General features: G+C 29.7%; 2 protein-coding genes across 2 annotated transcripts; both read left to right on the top strand.

The window, feature by feature from the left end:
• Positions 1 to 3,373: 3,373 nt before the first annotated feature.
• LOC145315031 (glucoside xylosyltransferase 2-like) lies at positions 3,374 to 7,527 on the top strand. The gene is made up of 14 exons (XM_080155090.1): positions 3,374 to 3,564; positions 3,853 to 3,949; positions 4,016 to 4,122; positions 4,217 to 4,275; positions 4,510 to 4,559; positions 4,624 to 4,698; positions 4,810 to 4,898; positions 4,975 to 5,019; positions 5,251 to 5,365; positions 5,755 to 5,880; positions 6,185 to 6,223; positions 6,396 to 6,428; positions 6,715 to 6,796; positions 7,215 to 7,527. The coding sequence occupies exons 1-14, from the start codon at positions 3,530 to 3,532 to the stop codon at positions 7,343 to 7,345; spliced, it is 1,083 nt and encodes a 360-aa protein (XP_080011216.1). The 5' UTR covers positions 3,374 to 3,529; the 3' UTR covers positions 7,346 to 7,527.
• Positions 7,528 to 7,665: 138 nt separating this feature from the next.
• On the top strand, positions 7,666 to 14,054 carry LOC145315030 (uncharacterized). The gene is made up of 15 exons (XM_080155089.1): positions 7,666 to 7,799; positions 8,156 to 8,267; positions 8,439 to 8,535; positions 9,175 to 9,275; positions 9,704 to 9,762; positions 10,022 to 10,105; positions 10,369 to 10,445; positions 10,715 to 10,803; positions 11,030 to 11,074; positions 11,273 to 11,384; positions 11,799 to 11,918; positions 12,202 to 12,240; positions 12,962 to 12,994; positions 13,311 to 13,423; positions 13,892 to 14,054. The coding sequence occupies exons 1-15, from the start codon at positions 7,703 to 7,705 to the stop codon at positions 13,953 to 13,955; spliced, it is 1,242 nt and encodes a 413-aa protein (XP_080011215.1). The 5' UTR covers positions 7,666 to 7,702; the 3' UTR covers positions 13,956 to 14,054.
• The last annotated feature ends 12,162 nt before the right edge of the window (positions 14,055 to 26,216 follow it).

Here is a 26,216-nt window from a genome sequence, read left to right as displayed (position 1 = left end):
ATACTATACATACATGTTCTTTAATTCACCGTTGGGACCTTTGTTACTTCGGATAATATATATACATTCAGCAAGCGGCTTTGCCCCTAGAGGCCTCTAGGGCCACTTGAGGAGGGGGGAGTTGCATCCCAAAAACTATTTTTTTAAATTTATATTAAAATTTTTGGGGGAGGGTAGGGTCGCCCCCACCCCAAGCACATTTTTTTAGTTTTTAAAAAATAATTATTTTTTGGGGGGAGGGAATTTTTTTCTATGGGCGATTTCTCTAGGAAGGGTGGTGGTAAAATCCCCCAAAATAGTTTTAAACCTTCCCGGAACCTATGAGAAGCTAACCTGTTAAGGATAACCCGATCAGTTCAGTGGTTAGCGAGATTATTTGGTACAAACAAACAAACAAACAGACAGACAGACTGTCTGTCTGTCTGTGTACTTTTACCAACGTATCTTCTTAGTCGCTGAACCCATATGGTTCTCCTTTACAATGTAGATTCTTATTGATCTTGGGTAGGTTTTTAACTATTTTGGTGGAGGGTACCACAAACCTTCAAAGTGAAATTGATCCTAGCAAAAAAGGACCCTGCGAAATACTGTTGGTTCTTTTTAAAAGCGAAGCTTTTCTATGATTATGGTGGGTCCGTCCGTCAAGATCAGATAGCTTTTTCGTTAATTTAGGCATGTTAGAATTGTCCTTAGATTTCAAACTTTGCATGGTGATTCCTGTAGTAGTTAGGTACGATTTAGAAAGCGTAGCAACTCTATAATAGTTATCAGAATGTCTGTAGGCGATTTTAAACATGTTGAATTTTATAATTTCTAACAACAAATTTTTATTGGATTGATCTGATTTTTTTTAATACTGATTTCTTTGACAACAAAGTACAATATTATAAGCGAAGCATCTCTTTAATTAAGTCTAAAATGTAATTATGTCCCAAAACATTATCCTGTGTTTAGGCAGTTTTTCAAGAACGTGTCCTAACTTTTGTGATTTTTTTTAAATAGCTTGTCGGTTCTTTTTGTAAGTAGTAGATGTAAAATGAGAATTTAGACCTATTATTTTTGAAGTAATTTAAGGTTTTTTAAAAATTAAGTTGGTTTTAAGGTACTAAATTAAAACGCAATAAAAAAAAAAAAATCCAAGTATGAAAAAAATTAGTAAGATCTTTAGTTTGACACCGAACTTTTTGATTCCTGTTGAGTAATTTTTGAAAAAATCTATTTTGTTGAATCAAAACTTTGAATTTGGGAGCTCGTCACGAATGATTTAAAGAAAAAACACAAAAGCTAGGAGACGTTTATTACTTACAATTTTGTGTCGTTTTTATACACTTATAATCTGATTATTTAGTTCTGACACTCCACAAGTGTTAATGTCCGTTTGTCCTACCATTTCAGAGCTTCGCTTTTATGGATGTTGTCATCTTTGTTGGATTGAAAATTGGGAGGGAAACATTTTATACGGACATACGCATTTTCTTGGCTACTTTTTAAGATACGTCAATTGATTAGGTTGCTAGATCGATTCCTACATTTTTAAGTTTTCATCATTTTCTCAGCTCAAATTTTCAAAGATTGAATAAGTTTAAATTCTGCATACTTCTATCAAGTTTCATTAAGATTTGCTTATTTGTTGGGGTGCTAGATCGATTCCTAGATTTTTTCATGAGTCAAATTTACTCCTATTCAAGAACGACGGCTGAAATTTTCAGGGATTAAATAGGGATTATTACGTTATAAATCTTATAAGGTTTCGTGATTTTTAAAAAAAATTAAAACTTCTCTATAGTTATTTTTTTTGGATATCCATCTATAATTTTTTGAGCTTAGCTACTTATGGATGTTGTCAGCCTTGTTCTTATATTAAAGACAGTTTGTCACTGAAGCAGAATAAAAAAGATTTACTCCACTTTTTTTATATTTATTCATCCAAATAAAACTGTTTGTCATTTTAATTCTTTGTCTGTCGGTTGGTCCGTCATACTCTTTTTGCCTGCGTCTGTATGTATCTATTGTATCAATGTTTGTTGTAGTTATAGGAATAATATTTTTGGACATTGTGCAGATGCATTTTTAATGTTTTGATCAATATTTTTGGGGAATTTTATCTAGGAATTGTTTATTTGTAGAAAGGTGTAAAATAGTCAAATACTAAAAATTCAGCACATTAACCCTTAATAAACAGCAGCGCCCGCTTCCAGACTGGATAACAGGATGCAACCGCTAGCTCCTTATATCTTACCTTTCTTTGTAGCGAAACTACTCTATAATTTGATACCGTTTGTATGTATATCTTTCCGTATGTTATAAACGTTTTTGGGGAAACGCACTTTTCTCAGCTCCTATAAAAGATAGAAGTCTGAAAATTTTTGACAACATTTTCATCATTAAGGTGCATAATTTACAATAAATATCCATTGTGGTTGAATTCATTTTTAGCAGGTTTTTGGCTATTTTTATATTTTTCACATTTTCTCCATATCTTTGGTCCGATTTTCAAAATTTTTGTAGTTAAGAATATTAAAATTAAATTTCCCGTTGTTTTAAGAAAACATCCATGACGGTCGGACTGCCTTTCAGCAGGTTTTTGGCTATTATCATATTTTTTACTTGTTTCCCTATATCTTTGGTGTATTTGGGATGTAAATTTAAAAAAAAAATCCTATTTTTCTGAGCATCCAGTATGTAATTTACTTTGAGTGTTGGTCTAGCAATCATTAAAGAAATCAAAATGAGGTTTTGTGTTTATTTTCTCCTATAAACCTATTATAGATTTTAACAAATAATCTTTAAATCTACTTGTAAATATTTTCATCCATGATTTCTTTTTATGCTTTGGTTCTTATTGATGTTGTCATCATTGTTATTAATAATAATAAGAAATAAATTTCAGATGAAAGTATCAAGAATTAGCACAATAATTTTAATATCCTTCCTTTGCTACTGCCAGTCCCTACAGGTATTTAACAACCAATAATTACAAGGATGCAACATCTACAAAAGCAAAGCTGGTGAAGTAAGAAATCAAAGTTGGGCTTAATTTACCTTAACTTCAGCAAAAAAATTTAGTCTAATTAAGCTGTAGATTAGTTGCATTCAAGAAATCTTGAATAAAAATGTAAATGAACAAAGTGTCTTAAAAATCAGCCATGTGACGTCATAAAAATGAGGGTTTATTCATCTCTTTTTCAAGAGTTTTCTTTCCAACTTGTTATCTCATCTCCCTCATTTTTATGACCTCACATGGCTGATTATTCAAGATTTATTCAAAATTTGTTTCTCTTAATATAAACAAGTTTTATAATTGCTTATGCATGCAATCCCTAGCTGTTATTGGGTTCATTATCATATTTAACTTTTCTAGGTGACAGAAAACTTGAGTCAAGAATGTTTAAATAAAACTAAACCTTTAAGTTGCAACAGCAGGAGTTGGTGTATAAAACATTATGATTTCACAGATCCAACTAAATTGGAATTACCAGGGGATGATTATGTTCCTTTGTTAATTGTATTTGTTAATAATAACTACACAATGAAAAGTGGCAACTTTCATGTAAATTCTTCCAGGTAAAATAATTTTATTTAATAGTCCACTAACTTCTAAGGATTAAAGTGTTAAGCTTCAAGTAAAATATAACCTTAGATTTTATTATAAATCATTATCATCAATCAATGGTCTTCTTTACAGCTTTTTTTTTACATTATTCCCATGGATAAAAACCAATAATTAAGTCACTATGCCTCTGTTAGTTAAACACAAAAAAACAATGCTGAAAAAGGGGATAGAGGTTTGGGATTCATTTGTCATTTTATTGGAATAAACCTAAATAACTTATTGTAATTATTTTTATATAGATTTGTTACATATCTCAAGAGAATGTTGTATTCCATATTTTCTGAAAGTACTGGTTCCCCTCTGCATCTCAATTTTGTCACTGATCTTGCAAGTAAAGTATGTATCTCTATGAAATTGCTTATGCATCAAATACATAATGATTTTTTTTGTTCTTGATTTTAGGATATTATACTGAAAGTATTGCAGAGTGAAGCTGGCAGAGTTATTACAAAAAAGATGTTGACAACAGTTGATAATAGTAAAGCACAAAATCTTTGGAAATTTCCAAGGTAATTCAATATAATATATTATTTGTTTTTTTCTGCAGGTGCAAATTAATTGAATGCAAATAAGCATTAAGTTTATTGATATGTTTAATTTTAGATATAAGATTGATTTGCTGGATATGGATTATTTCACAGAAAACTTTCAAAATAGAATAGGTAAAAACTATAGATAATCTTACTTGCAAAGTTTTATTAAGAGATAACACAAAATTTGACCCAAAATAATGATGCTGTGTCTTAGACACTTGGCAATAACATAGTATGAATAAGAATAGGCTCAATTGGGAATTTCTAACTTAATCCCTTTAATTACCTTTAGATATTTTGCTTGTAACATTGTGTGTTTGTAAAATATTAATTCTAATTATTGATATTAAAAATTAATTTTAGATGAATATGTTGATGTTATTTGTGAATTGGAATCAACTAAAGTTGTTATTGTAAGTTTTTTTTTAATTTCTACGTAATACATTACTTTTTTAAAAATGTAATAACTTACTTTAGGATTATTTTGATCCTTTTCCAGAGGACACAGTAATAGAGCAACTATGGAAAGGTATGAAGCCAAAATGTGAGAAGGTAACTTTCAAGACTTTAATAAAAATTTGTAGAAAATAAAAGTTTAAAGATTAATCTTGAGGATATTTATTATTTAAATTGATATCTATTATCTAAAAAATCTTTTTTTAGGACTTTAAGTGGGTGCAATTTTTATTAGCTGAAACATTTCCTTCTAATTTCAAGAAAGTTATTATTCTTGATGTAGATTTAAGATTTAGGTAATTTGCACTTCTTATTCACTAAATTCATTACATATAATCATATTCATATAATCATGATTGAATTTATATTAAGGTCAGATGTAAAAGATTTGTATGAGTATTTCAATCATATGAACAGGTCAAGATTTTCTTTCATAATCTGTAAATGAAATAGTTTTACATCAGCATAACCTTTATTATTTTAAATATTTTGAAAATGATTAGGTATTTTTCTCCTATACCCAACTCCTGCTGCCCAGGTCCCAAAACAAACTAACTTTACCCAATGCAATAAACAATCTCTCTTCAGCAAACAAAAGGATTTGAGGAAAACCTGCATTTCAATTTCTTCAATTGATATTTACTTTAGAGAAGAATCAATAGGGATTGCTAAAGATTTTGGAGATATGTCTTTAGAAACAGCATGGTACAGAGGAAGAACAATAACTGGTCTTCAAGTTGGAGAACCATACCCATCTACTCAGGTAGTCTTTTTCATTTGATGAGAAAAACTTTCCTGCTGTGGAAATTATATACCGAATAAAAGCAGTATTAACAACATTATTTGGTTAATAAAAAAGTCAAAGAAGTTTATTTGACTAATAGCTTGTAAATACTCTGCAAACAACAACTCTTTGCTTTATTTAGGGTGTCCTAGCTTGACAAGTAACCTAACAATATTTTGTTTATATAATAAGCTTTCTAGTGATGTCAAACTTTGTGATTTTTTTGTGTTTCCAACCTCCAACATAAAAAACACTCTGTCACCATGCATTTTCAAAGTTTACTTGAAATTGCACTATGTCAAATTATTGAAGAGTATATAAATGATGAGAAAGAGTTAAAGTATATAATGTTTGTACCTTTAATTCAGAACTTAAACTCTGGAGTTGTTTTGATGGACCTGGAAAAAATAAGAAACATGAACAGAGATTTATTCAGTCCTGAAAAAATTAGATTATACAAAAATGAATACAATTTGCCTACATGGGGGGATCAGGTGAATTATTTTTAATTGCTAGTTTGAAGTTAAGTTAAGTTTATTTTCCAAAGGTACATATAAAGTATTGAATTCATGATGTATAATTTTTCTATCACTCTTCTCTTATAAAACAACTATTGATATCTTCTATTCATGATGCTGTGTGGAGAAATGTGATGTCTATAAGGATATGATTATTTCTCTGCTGTTCGTTGGTTTTTAAATAACTATTAATTTTATAAACATCCACTTAAATTTCTGTCACTTTAATGATTGTTCTTATTTATTGTTATCATTATTCTAGTTTTCATTTTTCTTCTAGATTATTTACACATTACTTAGATGGAAAGAACAAAATAAGGTAATAGATTTTCTTATTCGAATTTTTCAAAAAGTTATGAACTTAATAACTGTAAAACATTTTTCTCAAAAGAGTACTGCTGTTAGGGTAGTTTTCTAAAACTAAATCTTTAAAAAAAAACTTTTTATTATGACCAACTAATCCAATGAGTTTAATTTTTTTTATTTACTAGATTTTTGTTCTTCCCTGTTTGTTTAATTATCAGGTAAAAATGTATGTTTTGCTTTGTAGTGATAAAATCTAATATTATTAAAATATGCACTGTCCTTATAATGTAAGATTTGAAAAGTGTTTAAAACAGTGAGTTGGTTCATCATATTTACTAAACTACATAATGAGTAAAAAAATGTATTATTACTTCAAAATGAATGAAAAATTTTGTAAATTGATATTGATTCTTAACTTTTCTTAACTATCAGACAAGCCAACATGTTTTTTTTTCATCTTAAGTAACTTCCCTACCAAAGCTAATAATCTGATATTTATTTCAGACCCTGCTTTCTAAAAATAATGAGGATAATGAATTTCCATATTGTAGAAATTGTAATGAAGCACAATTTAATATTTGTAAAGGTATTTATAAAAGCTTATGGTATTTATGAAAGCTTATGATATTTACTTTAACTTTTATCTTACTATACATTAACCATTAACTGTTGGGGAAGTGCATGAACCCTCCCCCCCTTCATATCTCATTTTCTGTGTGTGAAAAGACTAAAGTATTACACATACCTGAAAATTTAAATGTTTTGAATATCTCCATCCTGGCTGACACAGGATGCCAGCAAAAACATGTCACATACAGCAAATCAGATAAAAAAAAAGAAAGCGAGGGCTTTGAACACAAGCCCCTTAGACTCTTAAGGGTTAATATCAAAGATATATTTGTAAATTGATAAAAATAAATATAATTCTTTATTTCTTATTTGTTACTAAATAATATTATTAAATATATATATATTATTTGTAACTCATTGCTTTATTGTTTCAGGTTCACCATTGATAGAACAGATCAACCATGACAGAGAATGTATTGAAGAATTTCCTATATTATTCAGATACAACAATTTGTTTAAACTGGCAACCTGGTGTGACCATCCTAATTGGAATCATTGCTATTAATGAAAAAATATAACATCATAATTTCTAAAAGATTTTTAAATAGGACAGAAAACACAAGGATGCAGAATTAGCATTTTTAAGCCAATTAGTAGAAGGAAGGTGGATATTATGACCAAAAGCTGGGTTTAGAAACATCTTTACATTCTAACACCCATATAAACTCTCCATGCAAGGACGTCCAAGCTTTTTTATTTGAGGGGGATATCTTGCAAAAAGCACCTCAAAAAATTATTTTGAGGAAGTATTCTTTTTTGTTGAGGGGAGGGAGTAAACATTTTTTTTACCCCCCCCCCCTTGCCAAGGGTTTAATTAGACAGAGCTTTTAATTTAATACTAAAAGAAAAAGTTTCAGATAAGATGAAAATGAAAATAATTTATTTATTTTGCTGTCATTGGATGACATTGGGGGAATGTTCAGAAGAAAAGTTACATTCTTTTTCATTCTTTAATCAGGGTAAGCTTACTTAATGTAGGATATAAAATTGTCAGGAAGGTGTCGGGCTCAAGTCTGGACCACATTGCATCATATAGGAGATGTTTAAAATGGTACCTACTACATTAAAGTCAAATACACAAAATTTATGAAAATCTTGGCCATTACCAAGATTGTCCAACCAAAGGGTTGGTTGTCTGTTGGATATTACTTAACCTAATGATCTAAAGTAAACATTAGAGTATTGCATTCCATTATAAGCAGATGATGCTCTTGGGATCTTTAGATGATCACTTCAAATCCCATTACAACAAGATACAAGATAAACTTAATTTTATGGTTATAAGCTCCAATTAATTATTACATATTTTGGCCAGGTACTGAAGATTTACTTGAACCAAAAGATTTGAAAGATCCAGGACAGGAGTTTGTGCACTTGTTTGTCAAGTTCATTCTTCCCCAAGATGCTGATCAGCAATCAGTTGAAAAGTAAAGTTTTTTAATTGTACCTAAAATTTGCATTAATGCTAGCATAAAATTAATAGGTTAATATGTTATAAAGTGGCGATCTTTATGGGTCCAAAGAATTCTGTTTTATTTATTCATGTGGCTTATTTATTTCTATATTTTTAAATTTTAAATGTTGAAACTATTATTTAGGCAACAGTCACGCTTACACAGATTTTTATACTCTATCTTCTCAGAGAGTAAAGGAACTCCTATCAATTTTATTTTTCTCACAGATCTTAGAAGTAAAGTAAGAACTTTAATCAATAATTTTTATATTTTGGTATTCATTATAACTAGTGGTCTAAAAAATGCTGAGTAGTTTCCTAATAGTTTTCTTATAACAATTTTAACACAAAAGCCAAAATTCTTTTCTTCATTTATTTCACTTATTTCCTTATATTAAAGTAACAGGAGCTTTGTCTGTCTGTGTGTGTGTACTAAAAGCTCTTTGTAACCACTGAACTGATATGGTTTAGCTTCTCAAAGGTCCTGGGAATGTTTAAAAGTATTTTGGGGGAGGGTAACACATTCCAAGAGAAATTGTTCCAGAAAAAAAAATTCTAAGGTTATAGCCACTATTATCCTTATAATCAAGTAACAGGATGATTGTCTATTTGTCTGTAGCTTCTCGTATTTTAGGGGAGGTTACCACCACCCTCCCATGAGAAATCATGAAAAATTGGAAATTTAAAAAAAATATTTGAGAGACTTGAACAAAACATTGATAGGTATCATAGAGACTTGAACAAAAAAATCATTAGACCACTAAAGGCCTCTAGGGGCGTAGCCGCTAGTCGTCAATATAATACAAATCTAACTATTACATTAATTAAATTAAATTCATGGAGGAAAAACATATTATAATATAAACTTTGTATATATTTAGGATTTTTTAGATGCCACATTTGGACAAGCTATTGGGACAATTCTTAACAGAAAATTATTCTATAATAAGCACAGAATTGAAAGTTCTTGGGTGTTTCCCAGGTGTGACATTTATTTGTATTTTTAGCATTTACAGATTTTATTACATTACATTGATAACAAACATAAATTAGTTGGGGGGGGCGTAGCTTTTCTACCTTAATAGCCTGTCCATACTACACAGTACTAACTTGCAGCTACATCCCAAAAGTCATCTTGTGGCACCTTAAAATGTTTTCTTTTAAAATATGTATGTTGAGAAATACTTTGTCTATGTTAAAATATTTTTTTTTGTTTTGTTGGGACGAATAGATTTTGATTATATTACAAAACTTACAAAGACAAATTGATTTCAATCTTCCTGAGTTATCATAATGAACAGCTTTGCTTTTTCAGTCTTTATATCTTTCATAGTTTATAAGATAGGATGGGCTGCTACCGACCCTCACCCTATGATAGTAATTATCTAAGAATTTAAATAACTGTGTTAGGTTTGTGATTCAATATGTGTCCTACACCTTCTTTCAACATAAATATAGAAAAGAATTAGGTAAATGAAAATATCTAAAAGACAAAAACCAATGATCTAAAGGAATAAAACAATGGCCAAAAATTAATAAACATACATTCCAAATGATGACAAACAAAATTACTTCTTTTATAGATTGCAATTAGTGGTTGAAATGTTTGAACACTCAACTTAATAAACTATCAAATTTTTTAAAGGACCCAAAAGTTTTTAAACTAACTAATAAGAAAAAGTTAATACAAAACTTCTCTAATTATCTAAAAACTATCAAATAATTTAGATGAATACAGTTCAGTTTTATGCAGCAAAAACTATTACAGTATTCCTGTTGTTGATGTTCAATTTTGGTCTGATCTCAATCCAGGTTAAAAAATAAATGTATTAAGTATAGATGTAGAACCCAGAAAACTACCTGGATCCATTGGTGGGGACCTTTTTGTCTGCTAGGCAATTATTTTCTGTTCTTTTGTAGCAACTTGGCTGTGATAATACTATTAAGGGGTAGGACATACAGTTTTTTTTAACACATAGTCCCTCTGTTGTTTTATTTTAATGGTTAAATATTGGCATATCTAAGAACATAAAAAAAAAGAGATTACTATTAATTAAGATTATATTTTTTTTTAGATGAGACAGATATAGAAGAAATACTAAATCAAAATAATAACACTGTGTATTACAAGTGTGATGAAAGATTTGCCAAGGTAATATTTTTAGTAGCAAAGCTACTCTATAATTCTTTTTGTCTGTCCATCACTCCATCAGTCAGTCCAACAGTCCATAACGCTATGGGGGAAACATGTCTAATCTTTACATTATTTTGTCCATCTCTGTTTTTTGGGGTGCTAAATAGATTTCTATATTTTCAAGTTTTACTGATTTCTTCTATTCCTATTAATTTATTTGGTGTTTTTTTGGGTATTTTTATATTCAATATAATCAAGAGCAATATATGATATATAACTTAATTTAGGACTTTATGTATATTAATTTTCTATTGGTGCATGAACTACCATCTTTCATTAAGAAGTTAATTTTACTTGATACAGATCTTAGACTTAGGTAATTTATTTTTTTAATTAATATAATCCTAAAAAAATATTAATGATTGCAAAAGTGACCAACAAGATGTTCCAAAAATAACTCTATGAATAATTTAATATTTATGATTATTTGTCTAGAAAAGTTAATCATATTATTGACCTTTTATGCATGCATAAAAGATTATTATACTAATGTACTTGATTTTATTGACTTTTGGAATTCAACTAAATTCTTATGTATTTAGGATAGATATTGGACATTTATTTGACATGTTCTATGAGATGACTGGGTATGTAAAAAATAAACTTTTTAGAATTAATTACAAAATCATAATGGCCATTCCAACCCAAAAATATTTTCTTTTTTCCTTTTAAAGCTAAAATTAAATATCAAGGTGGGTCAACTCACAACCCTTCTCCCATGCTAGAGTCCTCTAGGGGTAGTAGCTAGTAACTAATAAAATAGTACTATTATTACAATTTTTAAGCAAGGAGATATTTGCTATGGGAAAAGACTTAAATCCAATCCAGGAAATTTCAGCATGGAGATATCTACATGAAAATCCTCTTGCAACACTGGGAAAGATAGGACAATTTCAGGTTACAGGATTTTTACAAATGTTTCATTACATCTTTTTATTGGGCTCTTAATTATTAACTGTAGGAGGGGAGGGGATGGGGTGGATGTTGGAGATTGGTATCATTGCCAGCTAGAAGCATCACTTTATTAGAGTAAATAAAAATCTGGTCCAAGAAATCATATTTCCATTAAATAGTGCATGAAAAATCTTCATTTAAGAATATTTTTATAATTCTTTTCTCTCAAAAACTAACATTTATAAGTAAAGTGCCTATAAAATCATCTTTAAATAATGAATAATATGTACAATTTCATAGACCAAAGTCATAGACAAGGTATATGTATATTGTATATGTTCAAACATTTTAATTTTGATTCAGTATACCTGACATTACAAAAAAAAGATCCCATGACCAAAAGATTATTTATTTTAGGTACTAAATAGTGGAGTTCTCTTGGTGAATGTTGAGAGATTGAGGGCACAGCCAGACCTTGTTTCAACCAAATACATAGCACAGTTAAAAGAAGAGTTTAATTACATACCACAACCACAGGTTGCTCTGTTTTATTTTATATTAAGGTTGTAACCCTAAATTTACATCAGACTGCAGGAAATTAAACTTTCAATATCATATAAAGGAAGCCTGCAGGAAATACACTGCTTTAAATATCTAAAGTTAGGTCTACCACAATTAGACTGAATACCCTCAATTTTAAGGCTTCAGCTTCAATAACAAAATAGTAAAGGGCAATTAAATTTTACCTGCTAGAAGTTAAATTATAAGCTTAGTTTTGGGCAAAAAGAATAATAATAATATTTAATAATAATTCTTTAAGGGTGCCTTTCATCTAATCCAATACAAGCATCCAAAACTGGTAAGTACAAACAAAAAATTTTATTAGTCATGTAAATAAACCTTTAAATTTTAAAAAGAAATTCAAAATTCCAATGCTGTCCTTTGGAGATATTCTAATCAACAAATTTCAAAGCAATTCAAAATTTTTTTTCTTATGATTGCCTTCCTTTGCAGTAAAATAAACTTAAGCCTAGTTCACAAAAGACATAGGTCGACCTCTGGAAATTTTAGGTCAACTTAAAGAAGCTATAGGTTGACCGATTTTATAAAGGCATTTGTTAGTTGTACTTGTTTAGGTTGACCTACAGAATAAATCGGTCGACCTCTAAAAGTTGTTTGTGAACTGGGCATTACTCTCAGATTGGAGGTGTCATGAGAACCCCAAAGGTTTTTTAGTTTATTTTCTGAAACTAACAAAAAAATTCAATCCATAAATAAAAGAAAGGATGTCAGTCTGTCTGTTAAACCGGATTTTGCTAAACTAATATGGTCCTATTTTACACTGTAGCTTTTCATAGGCCCCCATTCCCCATTTTTAAAAATTTTTAAACCAAAATTAGGCGCCCTTAAAGCCTTAGGGGAGTAATAAATCACGTCATATTGTCTATATAAAATATATTTTATTGCATTCTCTGATGGTACCTTCAGCACTCACAAACTTGGAGAGGGGTGGTATTACCCCCACAACCAACCAATTTTGACATCCTTTATAATTTTTGATATATTTCATTTCAATTAAGGTTTATGTTCTTCCATGTCAGTACAACTTTCTGGTAATATTTCCTTTGTTACAAATAGATAATTTAATTTTCACAACATATATATATATATACTTTGAAGATAGATATTTATAACATTGTATTAAAGGCAGCTTTCTGCAATTAATTAAATGATAAAACTGGTTTTAATTTTATGATTTTTGTCTTTTAATATTTGAGGAAAGATTTTGAAATACAATGTTCTAAATTATTTTTCATTATGGCTGAGAACTTGTTCTAATCCAGGGGATATCAATCTGTTTCGAAGCCATGCTAAAAAATTTATTTCTTCCCTTTCTATTTTCAAATTTGTTTGATTACTTTTTGACAGGTAAAAAGAGCTGAATATGATTACCAACCTGATATTCTGAGCTACAACACATGCCTGACAAAGCCCCTAATTGAGCATCATACTGGATTTAACCCTTTCATCTATATTCTAAGGTAAGTTTGTCCATTTCTTTACCTTGAAGACATTATTTAAAAGTAGCATCTAAGTATATGCAACCAAATGGGTGTAGAAAGACAAAGAATAGGTTAAAACCATCGATTTTAGGCTATTTAGATCTTAAGATTCAGACAAAAAACTTATTGCTTTTGTTTGCCAATCGTTTGAAACGCTACAAAGGAAAAATGATTTCCTTGGTTACTTATATGACATCTGCTCACCTAAACTATATATTGTCATGCTTTTAAAGATGTAATCATTATTCCTTTAGCATTTCGTGATTTTTTTGGAGATTTTCCATATTCTCTTTTTTTTCTTTGTTATGAGAACTGAACATTTGTTCAAGAACTCACTTTGTCTGTTTGTCCAATCCATGATTTTGTTTGTGCTTTGCTGCTAATGGATGTTTTTTAATATTGATTCCCTTCATTTTATTGCAATTTGATAACTTTAGAAATATGCAGGCACAATGATTTTTTGAAACTGTCAGCTTGGTGTTGGAATCCTTCCTGGCAACATTGTTATTAGAGAGAAATAAGAATAGAAAAACTGATGATCATCAATAGCTTGTATTCATGTGTATTATTCTTTAATAAAAAACCTTACATGAATTTTTTATGCTCTCCTGCTGTAAATGATTTTTTAAAAATGCTTTACAAAGGTAGTATGAATCCTCATCACCCAATACCTATTAATAGTCATTTTTTTTATCTTGTTTTATGTATGTGAAAGATAGAGGGCTACAACTAAGTGACTTTTTAATTAAATAAATAGTGTTAAACAAAGATGATATTTTTTTGTTGTTGTTGAATATCTCCATCTTGGCAGAATGATTTTTTGAATTTTAAAAAGTTGATTTAACTGAAGCTTAAAAGACAATATTTAAGTTGAGTAAAGGGTTTAAGAAATGAGAAAAGGATATACATACCTTAATATTGACATCGGGAAATTTCTTGTCAATTTAGTATGCATGCTACAATGGACCTTATTAAAGGGACTGTGAACGTAAATTCTTCTCATCTTAATATCAAATCTAAACATTATCTCATTCATAATATCTCACAGATAGAGCAAAACGCGCTTTTGTTTGCTTAAAAAACGGCTTTTTCTGACGATTTTTATAAGATAAAGAGAAAGGAAGAAATTTTTCGTATTTTTTAAAATGTGCATTATATTGCTTTTCTCCCCTTAGCTAAAATTAAACTTTTTCACATAGTTCTTGATTATATTATTCCTGGATATTTTTGTTAATAGGACCTTTTTGGTTGATCAGTGTAGTGAAATGTGCTTAGAAAATGTTAAGATTTGATAATCAGAAATTTTTACATTCACACTCCCTTTAAAGCTAGAAATGCATTTAGCATCCTCAATAATGTGAAATTAATTCTGATGTATGGTGCTGAAATTTGGAGGTTTGTTAGAATTGACTTTAACAAATTAAATGTCTTCCATACCACAAAAGTTTAAGGCGCATCTGAAAGATATTGTGGCCAAACAGGATATCAAATGCTTATCTCATCCAGTTAACATAAAGCAAAAGTATGGAGGATGAAACAAAGATTAAAAGGTGGAAACATCTAGGTCAAGTTATCAGAATGGAAAATAACAAAGGTGGCTTTACAATGGCACCCAGCAAAGAACCAGAGGGAGACCAAAGAAGACACGGAGAAAAACCATTGCTGATGACCTCGACTGCTTGGATATGGACTGGGAGCAGAAGGATTGATAAACAGATGAGAAATTTATACATACAGACTCCCTTTAAATTGATATATAGATTGATAGTTAGATTGATAGAAAGATTGATATTTTGATTGATGGATTGATTGATATATGCATTGATAGTTAAATTGATAGATAGATTTAAAATAATGTTTGATAGATTTATTGTTAGATTGATTAAAAGATTGTTTTATAAATTGATTGATAGATTGATATTTAGCTTAATAGATAGAAGACTGGTTGATTGAAGGACATATTACAAGCAAACCAAATCAAAGAAAGTAAAGTAATGAAATAAATCTGATTTTCATTTAAAACCATCTGCTATTGTAGATAACTACATAACAACCCTTCCTAATCCAACAAAGATTTTAAACAATATCAAATATAATTATTGATGATGATAGTTTACCTAAACAAATGATAATTTATTTTTTTTTAAACATTTTTTCTTGAAAAGAAAATACATTAAAATCTACATTCCAAGATGATAGAAAAATACCAAGTTAAAATTATACATATAGAAAAAGAATACTTGAAAAAAAAACTTGAAAATTAGATATCAATTTAAATTCAATTATTTAATACTAACCATTGAAATAGATTATATTCATTTACAAAATAAGATTTTGAAAAAGTATTGTTGCATACAATAATTTTTATTAAGAAAAGTCACTATTTTGTTTATAAAAAACAACTAATGTCCATCATTTAATTCTGCAAATATTAATTATTATAGAATAAGATAATTTTTATAAAATCTAAGGGAAACCTTTTTGTAGTTAAAATTATTAAAAAGTTATGGCTTTAGGAGGTATTGACAAAAAGTTTTTTAAAAACATAAGTAAGTGGGGTAAAAATTTTCAATAAAAATGATATATTTTAAACTTAAGATTTTAGAGAATGTATTGTTTGCATGATAACTCTCAAAAATCTAACAAAATCATCATAGATGCCAATTACAGAATATCCAAGAAACAAACCAATCCAGCCTCCAATCTCATAGATGTAGTCCCAGGTGCCATACACAAGTTTTGATTGAGTAATCAAATTGACAGGCAGTGTGTCAAAGTAGAATGTGAAGGTTCTGACTTTGTCATCATTCCTTTTACTTCCTAAATTTAACATGTCATAACAGATTAATAATTCAGTTTATCAAACTAAATTCACTTCAAGAATAATTACCTGGTAAGTAATGTAAATGAAGGTAATGCAGATCACAGGGCAGCTTACATACATCACTGTTGATAACCTTCTTTGTGATATTCTTAAGAGATTCCAGTTCATCATTTTGACACACCTCTACTCCAAATATTTCCCTAAAAATATTATAATATTACAAAGAAAAATAATTAATACAAGATTTAAAACTTACGTCTGCAATGGGTAAGTACATCCATATGTAGAATTAAATAATCTTATTATTTCTCTTTTTACACATTCCTGATGTATTTCTGAAGAGCAGGGAAAGTGGGGATCATCAGTGATGTCATATGATTCAACTAGAACTTTGGCATTTTCATTGGTATCATCTACTTTGTTAGTCCTGAAAAATCTGTTTGGATACTTTAGCTTAAATTCTTGTATGTAAAACATTCCAGGTTGATGAATATACAAATGCAGATTGTTGTCCTCATTGAGAGCATCTCTTACAAATTTTATCCTATCCTTATCTTTATTAGCCAAGTCAAATTCTTTGCACATCATGGGATAATCCAAATAAGAGACAAACTCAAATGTCACATGCTTCTTATCCAAGAAATCAATCTCTGTATTGTTGTATACAATTGAGACATTTTCTATACTTATAATGGTATGTTGACTAAAACTTCCATCAAACCTTGAACCATAGATCATTTTACAGAGTGTAAATGATATTGGCATATCTTTACTATCAATCAATTTTAGGGTAGTGGTTGTTGGATTTTGAACAAAAATTTGTATCTTTTCATAAAATAAATAGACAACAGAGCCAATACAAAGTAAGTAAAGAATGGCATTGAACACATCTTTTCGTTTCAGTTTAGAAAAAAAGAACTGAAGATCCAAAAAACTAAAAACAAAAATTTAGAGTTTATATCTACTATTAACAAAATAATTACAATTTTGTTTTACCTCAATCCAAGTAGAATACCAACAAGACCACCAAATTCTCCCAAAAATGATCCAACTGTATAGGAGAAGTATTCCTAGATATAATAAATATATATTCTAATATACATTTTAGTTTCTAAAAAAAACATTTAGTAAAAATAACAAAGAATAGAAACCTGTGACAACTTTGTAAACTCTGGAAAATAGAATACAATCTTGGGCTTTTCAACTTGTAAATTATCCTTAATCCCAAGACTCCCTGTATCATCATATTTAACTGAGTCTATAAGTTCAGATTTAATGTTAACACTGTCAAGAGAAAGTGATTTATCTGCAGAGGTAAGCAAAATACTTAATGGCTGCATGCATTTGTTTTCACTTTGAAGAAGATTTCTTATGAGAGTTAGAGTACTGGTTGTGATGATTTCTGTACAATTCTTAAATCTTTTGCCAAAGAAACATTTTGTCGGGATAGCCTCTAATTCTTGGCTTACATATTCTATGACACATTCATCATATGACTGATAATCTTCTGTGCCAAGTTGTATTTTCCTCTCCATATTTAGCATAACAGAAGTTTCATAAATAACTAAGCTATTTGGGTAGTTGTCTACATTTTCCTTTGTTGCTGGTAATATTAGGTTTTGCTTGTTTTTCCATTCGTAAAGAAATTGTCTTGTATTGTGAATATAAACCTGTATCTCTTCATGGTAAATGATTGTTAAAGAAGATAGTTCACTGAATGTTGTCAATTCAAATGTGAAACATACATCTACTGTTTGATTGTCAATTGGTAGTAGAGAAAACTTCATTGGCAGATTTTCTTTTATTAAATCAACTTCATCAGAACCAGCCTTTACTTTTAGTGTTTCAATAACATTCTTTGGGTTTGTCCATTTCAGCCAAAATGATTCATTTGTCATCAAAAACATATCATATGAAACATACACTCCTTTATATAAAGCAAAGGAATCTTCTACAAATTCTGTTTTCTCCAGATAAATCAAACCATAAATTTGGACAGAGCTACATATTGTCATACTGAAGTCAGATGTTGTCTTAGCAAAGTTTACTGAAGTGTCTCGTGGATATTCCATGAACTTGTTTCCCAAACAGATTAGAACAATAAGAAGATAAACTGTCATTCCTAACTGAGAGATGAGTAGAGTCCACTTTTTTATAACTGTGCTGAAGTTTGTGTAGTCTATTGGCCATGATAGTATACAAATAACAGATATTCCCATAAAAATTCCAGCGATAGATCCAAAATAACCCATAGCAACAGGAAGAGAATACTTATGTGTGTAAGAAATCAGCTTGGCATACTTGGGCATTTGAAATACAATTGCAATCTCATCTTCTGAGGACCTAATAAATGCTTGAGTATACTTGGGCCTTACCAAGGAAACCATAAATTTGTTTGGTTTTTCATTGTAATTGATTTGCAATTGTAGGCAACTTTTCAGACAATTTTGCATATGATCCAACTTTGATCTTATAGCTTCTAATCCTTCATTGTAGTTGGCACAAATGGGTCTAACATTTCTGATATCAAAAGGCAAAGAGCAATTTGTCGTATACTTTTCATTGAAATCAGAACATTCATGAATCTGGTCACTGCACTTATCATCATAATCAGGTGAAAGTTGTAGTGCAGTTACATTTACTCTAACATAAGAGACATATTGAATTCTTTCAAGTTTCATCATGTTTTTTAATGCACTGTGAATATCTCCTTCAAAATGAGTGACTACATATGTTAACTTTGTAAATCCTGTAATGAAAAATATTTTCTATTATTCAATATAATATATTTTCAATATTGTTAAAAAAGCCTTCTATTATATACCTTTATCCTGTAACCTAATTTTATTGGGGACATCCATCAGTAGAGTATGACACAAAAATCCAGTTTCCTCATCTTGTAGAACCATTTGGGATCTATAATTTTTAAACAAATGTTACTAAATTCATGTTATTTGGAAAATCAACAGTGAAATAAAGGGGTAACCTGAAAAACTGAGAATTTTTTTTCATGCTATATTCAAAAATCCTGTTCCATGTTGAAGATGTTTCATTCCAAGTGTCAATGTATTCTACAAGATCTGATAGTTTGTATTTTAAAGACAATCTACCATCTATTTCAGTCCAATATGCTTCACTTGAGTTAGCATACAGTCCAAAAGTATTTTCTTCATATACACATTCTGAAAAAAAGTAATAATTACTGATTCAATATGTATTTATATCATCATTCTACTGATATATATTGATCAATTAATTAATTTGTACCATTGTCATCATCATAATCAAAAAAGTTGAAAATGTTAAATTCTGGAGAGGTACAATCTGAGAGATAGACTTGTCTACAAATGGACATTTGCAAAGGTGGTAGTTCAGAGATAGGCACCATCTCACTAGTAATTGTTGCAGGATTTGAAACATACTTTTCAATGCATAATCCTCCATAGTAAACAGTTGCTGAGATACAACATATTACAACTCCAACTCTAAACATAAAGGATAATCTTTAGCAATCAATAAAAGGAATTTTATCTCCTGTTTATCTAAAAGTAAGTTGAATCTATATTCTACAATGTACCAACACTGTAATAATAGTTCCCTAAATAACAACACAGCTAGGCAAATGTTGTTCTCAGTAACAATTTCAATGGACTTTATTACCTTAGAATACCTCCAAAACAGTCTTTAAATATTTTTCTTTTTAATCCAGGAGGTTCCTCCATCTTGAACCTATAATGATTTATGGTGTGATTATCATTGCATTTAGAAATGATTTAAATCTATTAAATCAATTGAACTTAAATATAAATCCTTGTAATAGAAAAGGAGATATGAATATGATTAGTCAGAGTTCTTTTAATGGTTTCTCTTTTATGTTTAGGGAATAATTTAAAAGAGAAACATAATAGATATTGTTTTTTTTTTAATTGAAGCATTTGTAAATTTAAAAGGTGTTACTGTTTATATTAATCATTTTGTATTTTAATTTCTGCAAAGGAGAAGTGGACAACTACTTATATTTATTGAGTAACATTTTACAGTATGATTATTTATGTTACTTAGTTTAGTTTAAATTTAATACTTGCTGTTATCCTTGTTTCACCCAAAAATGCTCTGCTTCATTGTTGGATCAAATCAAAACAAAAATTTATTTTAGATTAATACAAGTACAGAAATAATGAATATTACAAGATCAAATTAAATTATTGTTCGCCTGTTGACTTACTGCAGAGCAGCTGGTAAACCAGGAGCCCACCTTACACACTAATTAAGGTAATATAGGTTAAATGATACTTGACAATTTATTATTATATAGTATTAAGTAAAAGTAAATTGATGCTTAAATAGATTATTTATTCTAGTACTTGGATTGCACAACAGATGGCACAGGAGGAAATCTTGGATTTTTCCCTCCAACCACATACTGTGGCTGTGACTGACGAGCAGCCAGCATGCCGTTTTGACTATGACATGGTCCTTAAATTGGGCTGGCATACATAACGCCTGTTGGCCCCAAAGCTTTTTTAGTATCCTGATGATTAAATTGGTGGTAAACCCTGTGCAGGTTTAGGTGAAGGGTGGGGATCTTCCTCTTTTTTTAAAAAGTGGGATGGGGTGTGTGAATGTTTGAGGAAGTATATCTTCAAGAACAATTTTATAGTTAGATTATTCAGTTTTAACATACCTTTCTATAGACACCTTAACCAGATCTGACTCAATCATTGCCAATTTGGCATAAAAAAGACAGACCCAACAAACATAAAACATGACAGCTCTGTATAGTTCTCAATGTTTCACAGAGAATTGTGTTAGAAAGTTGATCATGATGTCTACAGAATGGCTTTTAAATGTCCCATCAAAAATTCAAAAATCTAATCATCTTGGGTCTATCTACAAGATTTAAGGCACTTACGACATTTTGTTATTTAAAAAAAAAGACAGAGCCATCATGTTTGAAAGATCTGTCTTTTTGATGCCAAATTGGCAAGGATTAAGCTAGAAACCTGTTTAAGGTGTCTATAGAAAGGTCTTTATATGCCCCATCTATATACAAGCTTTCTAGTTCTTAAAATTGTTTTTTTTAATCTCCTGGGAGAGCAAAATTTTCCACATGGGCTAGGTCTCAAGCTGTATTGTTTTGGAGAGATGAGTAATAGTATATTCAAAGGTCACTATTGTTTTCTTATTGTCATTGCTTTAGCATTAATAGGACTAAATGAATATAATATGCGAATGACATGAAAATTATACCTAAACTTTAAGTGAAACTTCAAAGCATTGAATGGATGATAATTAAACATTGATAAATTTAAAATGTTTTCTTATGTTAGTATATTGAATTCTAATAATGCCAGGCTGATTAAAGTTCATATAAAATTTTGTCAAGAAAGTTCCCTACAATTTACTTTTTCTGTTCATCAATAAATTTGTATATCCTTACAATAAAATAACAGGATTTTTGTCTTTGTATTTGTATGTATGTACCGAAGGATCTCACTAAATGCTAACATTTAAAAATGTAGCATATGGTGGATATTCATCTGCATCATCACAAAAAAAATATAAAAAAAGAGGGGGAATTATTTATTTTTTTGGGGGGTTGGGGGTGTCTCACGCCCCAATAAAATAGCCTAAAACCCCCACTGGACCAGTAGATATATTCCCTAAAGAGTAGAATCCAATCGGTTCAGTGGTTACAAAGATCTTAAGGGACATATGGACAGACAGACGGACAGACATCAAGCTACTTTGTATTATAGATTATAAATATTACGATTTTGAAAATTTTTAACTTGTGTTGAATAGCTATATATTTTATGCTTCTCTTGGATATTTCCTCTTTTCCTATATGAGGTCTAATCAATAAATATTGAATATTGTATACAAAATAAATATATAGGTATGCCGTATATGTACAAATAATTTTCTTGTATATAATTATTGTTGGTTTTCCGTAAAGCATCTAGCAAGCACAAAACCCTTCAACTCATCTCCAACCCATATTTTGAAATAGGTACAAAGTAAAAGAGGAGGGTAGTTTTTTGTGGGTGTTTTTTTAGGATAGATTACAATGGGTACTACATAGCCCCTCAGGTAAGGCCCCTAAATTGAATTGGAGGAGGGGAGGCAGTTTTGTACTTTTTTGGCACTCTGTGGAAAAATAGTATTTTCATGTTTCTCTTCTATATTTTATATTATTTTGCTTTGATATAATTAAAAGTTATTAAACTTTTTCATGCCGAAAAACTATAAAAATCTATATAAAAGGTACGTTGAGGAATGGAGGAAAATTTGTTTTTTTCATGTAGAATTTTATTATAAAAATTGATATTATGTTACAATAAATAAACAATTGTACAATAGCAACTCTGTCAGTTTATATTATTACTAGCGGCTACGCCCCTAGAGGCCTCTAGGGGCACTCTAGAGGCAATTTCTTATTTTAAATTTTAAAAGAAAAAGTAAAAAAAATTTGGGGAGGGGGGGGGCGGTACAGACACACAGATACACAGACACACAGACATCCTGTTACTTTAGTATAAGGATTATTATGCATTTATATATTAATTTCTTGTTAAATATGGTACTTACAATGGATATATTATTACTTGGATGTTAACCCATATTATCATGTACTCTAATAAAGTGTAACTTGTAGCTGACTAAAATAAAGATACCCCCATCCCCTCTCCTCCGACTATATAAATGAACTGACCAAAAAAGGATGTCCATCCCAGCAACCTAGATTTACGACATTTTTCCCCTGTCATAATATCCACGTTTATCCCTATCAATTGTCTTTATTGTGAAAATGAAGATTATTTTATTTCAATTTTTATTATACTCTGTATACAAATGCAAAAAAGGCATAATAGTTATTTCTCGCATCATATTAGAAACAGCTTTCCATAGAAATGTACAAATTAGTTTTTTTAGCCAAGAGCTGCTGAAGGCACAGCTAAAACAACTGTTTTTATTCTTATGATTGTACATTTTTATATTTGTAGAAAATGGATATAATATCACTGCAAAATTTCAGCTGCTTATCTCATTTCCCATTAGCGTTACAAACTGACTGACGAACTGACGGATAGACAAAGTGGAATAAGGAGTGGCTTAGATAGGAATTATGTATTATTTTCAAAAAAAATATTTATTAATATCCTCAAGCCTCAAACAAGGCCAAGGAGAGAGAGGGGACAATGAACTGTTTATTACACTAGTTCCCAAAGATTTATAATAGCAATTCTTATTTGTTTGCTAAACAACTTTGGGGACTTTTATTGAAATTTGTTTGGATTGGTCATTTACTTGGGTATTCAACACTTCAACCAATAACTTTGATCTACAGAAGGGGTAATTTTGTGAATCATCATAGGGGATATCAAAATATTTGCCATTGTCTTATCCCTGTAGGTCCTTGAGGACAATTACATTCACCAATATCAAAGTTGTTTTAAATAGTAGCTTAACATTGAGAACAAGAATGAAAACATAAATAAGATGCTGAGCACAAAAAACTTATGGGAAATTGGAACGAATTTGAACTAAAAGCTATAAAGAATAAAATCTTTTTTAATCACTAAACCTTTCACATATAATACTTAAACTCAACATAAAAACCTAATTCTTACCACACACCAAGGCAGGCTGTAATCAAATAAAACCAATATATCCCTATACTCAATATTGTATGGTCATAAATTTTGTAATCACTTAATTTCTTTTCCAATATTGATTGACTATATGAGTTTTGAACAAGAATGACAACATCCATAAATTTGAAACAGTTTTTAATAATAATGGATGTAGAATATGTGGATATTGTTTGATATTCTTGTATACCCTGTTTCTCACAGCTGAAAAAACACTAAAAATTCACTTTTTACCTCTCACCAAGGAAGGCTATCATCAAATAAAACCAATATGTTGTGTGGTCATATTAATTTGGTAATCACATAATTTCTTTTCCAATATTGATTGACTATTTTAGGTTTTAACAAGGATGACAACATCCATAAATTTGAAACAGTTTTTACTAATAATGGATGTAAATAGAATACATAGATATTGTTTGAGAAAGGCTATTTTAGGTTTCAACAAGAATGACAACATCCATAGATCAGTTTGCTATTGATAGATGTAGAATACGTGGATGTTGTTTTAGATGCTTGTATACCCTGATTCTCATAGCTGGAAAAACACTTAAAATTCACTTTTACCCCTCACTAAAGCAGGCTATCATCAAATAAAACCAATATGTTGTGTGGTCATATTAATTTGGAAATCACATAATTTCTTTTCCAATATTGATTGACTATTTTAGGTTTTAACAAGGATGACAACATCCATAAATTGAAACAGTTTTTAATTATAATGGATGTAGAATATGTGGATATTGTTTGAGATTCTAGTATACCCTGTTTCTCACAGCTTTAAAAGAACTAAAAATGAACTTTTCACCACTCACCAAGGCAAGCTATAATCAAATAAAAAACAATATGCCCTATGCTTGTATGGTCATATTATTTTGGTAATCACATAATTGTTTTCCAATATAGATAGAATATTTGAGTTTTCAACAAGAATACAACATCCAAAGTTTAATAAAATTGATATTATATATTAATAAAACAACCCAATAAAAGATTGTCTGTCAAATTGCAGCTGTTGTTTTTTAATATTTAAACACATTACAGGCCAACTCTTTGATTGCACAATCTTTGTCTAAATTCCTAATTGCAAATTATAATGAGTTGCACCTGTTTAAGGGCAAAGACATCCTCCATTCTATTTATATAAATGTCACATGCCTGGCATCAAGCTGATACATCATCAATTATTCTAATACCTCGGGCAACAGACCAAGTAAGTTAAGAGTTAAGTAAAATCAATACAAGAATATCATCTCTCTTTGATTACAGCTGCATAATAAAATTTCCACCTTTGTGTTACGGACAAACAAACAGACAGATAAAGTGAAGAATAGAGCAGCTTTACAACTAAAACCTTAAATGCATAGCTACTCTATATCAACTTTTATTAGTGAGTATGATGAAAATGATAAGATATGATATATAATGTTTTTAGTATTTTCGAAATTTTATTTTTTATGTCTATTTTTAAAATTATTGTGTGATGTACATTTCCTAAAATTGATTCACTGAGTTCTGAGTTTGTTTGATATTTTAAACGTCCCTAAAGAACATTTTTTTTATTAATTTGGTTAAATTCTGATTGTCCTTGTTATTTAGTTTTTAACCAAGAGTCGTCTGCCGCACCTTCAGCCCTGTGGAAGCAGCTGTATTTGGTAGCTTTGGCATTCAGTGGCTTATACAGAGCTTTGTGTAGAGTGGCAGCTGCTTATTCTTAGTTGTGCCTGTTTAAGTTTTATCTAAACTGTAAGTATTACAGCGGCTACAGCTCCGAAGCCGATTAGAAAGGCTGGCTGCAGCCAAGGGTAGCTATGGGTGAGGTGGCTGTGGCCTTTTACTTGATTGGCTGCGGTTGTATATGGCTTATTTTTAATTTGTGTTAAAAGTTCAATAACATTTGGCTTTACAAAATTATGTTTAATAATTATTGATTTTACATTAATTTTTTGTTAAAATATAAATAGGCCTTAAGTATAGAATTATTGATACAATGTTCAATTTAATTTAGAAATGACGTAATAGAAAAATAAGTAAAATGCTCCGCCTAGAGGCCTCTTTAATACAAAATTGTGCACTTTTAAAAAGGAGAGATATTATGGGTGGTTCCTCTTAATTTGTCTTCTCGAGCACAGTACCCCAACCACCTTAACAAGGAAATATGAAAATGAGGGGTAGGCTAATCTTATTATTGTTTATTAGGATTAAAACACTGTGCTATTTGTGATTGTAATTAAAAACATGATATATCACAACTTTATTTTCTACTTACCTCTTCTGAATTAGGTAAATGTAG

Source organism: Acartia tonsa, chromosome 3, assembly GCF_053477335.1.
Source record: "Acartia tonsa isolate MP-2025a chromosome 3, ASM5347733v1, whole genome shotgun sequence".
Classification (NCBI taxonomy): domain Eukaryota; kingdom Metazoa; phylum Arthropoda; class Copepoda; order Calanoida; family Acartiidae; genus Acartia; species Acartia tonsa.
The sequence above is the reverse complement of the archived record's forward strand: the minus strand, read 5'-3'. Positions and strand labels throughout refer to the sequence as shown.

Excerpts from the sequence above, each read along its gene's own strand:
- LOC145315031 (XM_080155090.1), top strand. The coding sequence starts at position 3,530 with ATGAAAAGTGGCAACTTTCATGTAAATTCTTCCAG. Across the intron at positions 3,950-4,015 it reads TCACTGATCTTGCAAGTAAA|GATATTATACTGAAAGTATT; the intron begins GTATGTATCTCT and ends TCTTGATTTTAG. Across the intron at positions 4,899-4,974 it reads GATGTAGATTTAAGATTTAG|GTCAGATGTAAAAGATTTGT; the intron begins GTAATTTGCACT and ends ATTTATATTAAG.
- LOC145315030 (XM_080155089.1), top strand. The coding sequence starts at position 7,703 with ATGAAAATGAAAATAATTTATTTATTTTGCTGTCATTGGATGACATTG. Across the intron at positions 7,800-8,155 it reads TTTTTCATTCTTTAATCAGG|GTACTGAAGATTTACTTGAA; the intron begins GTAAGCTTACTT and ends TATTTTGGCCAG. Across the intron at positions 9,276-9,703 it reads AGTTCTTGGGTGTTTCCCAG|GTTTGTGATTCAATATGTGT; the intron begins GTGTGACATTTA and ends TAACTGTGTTAG.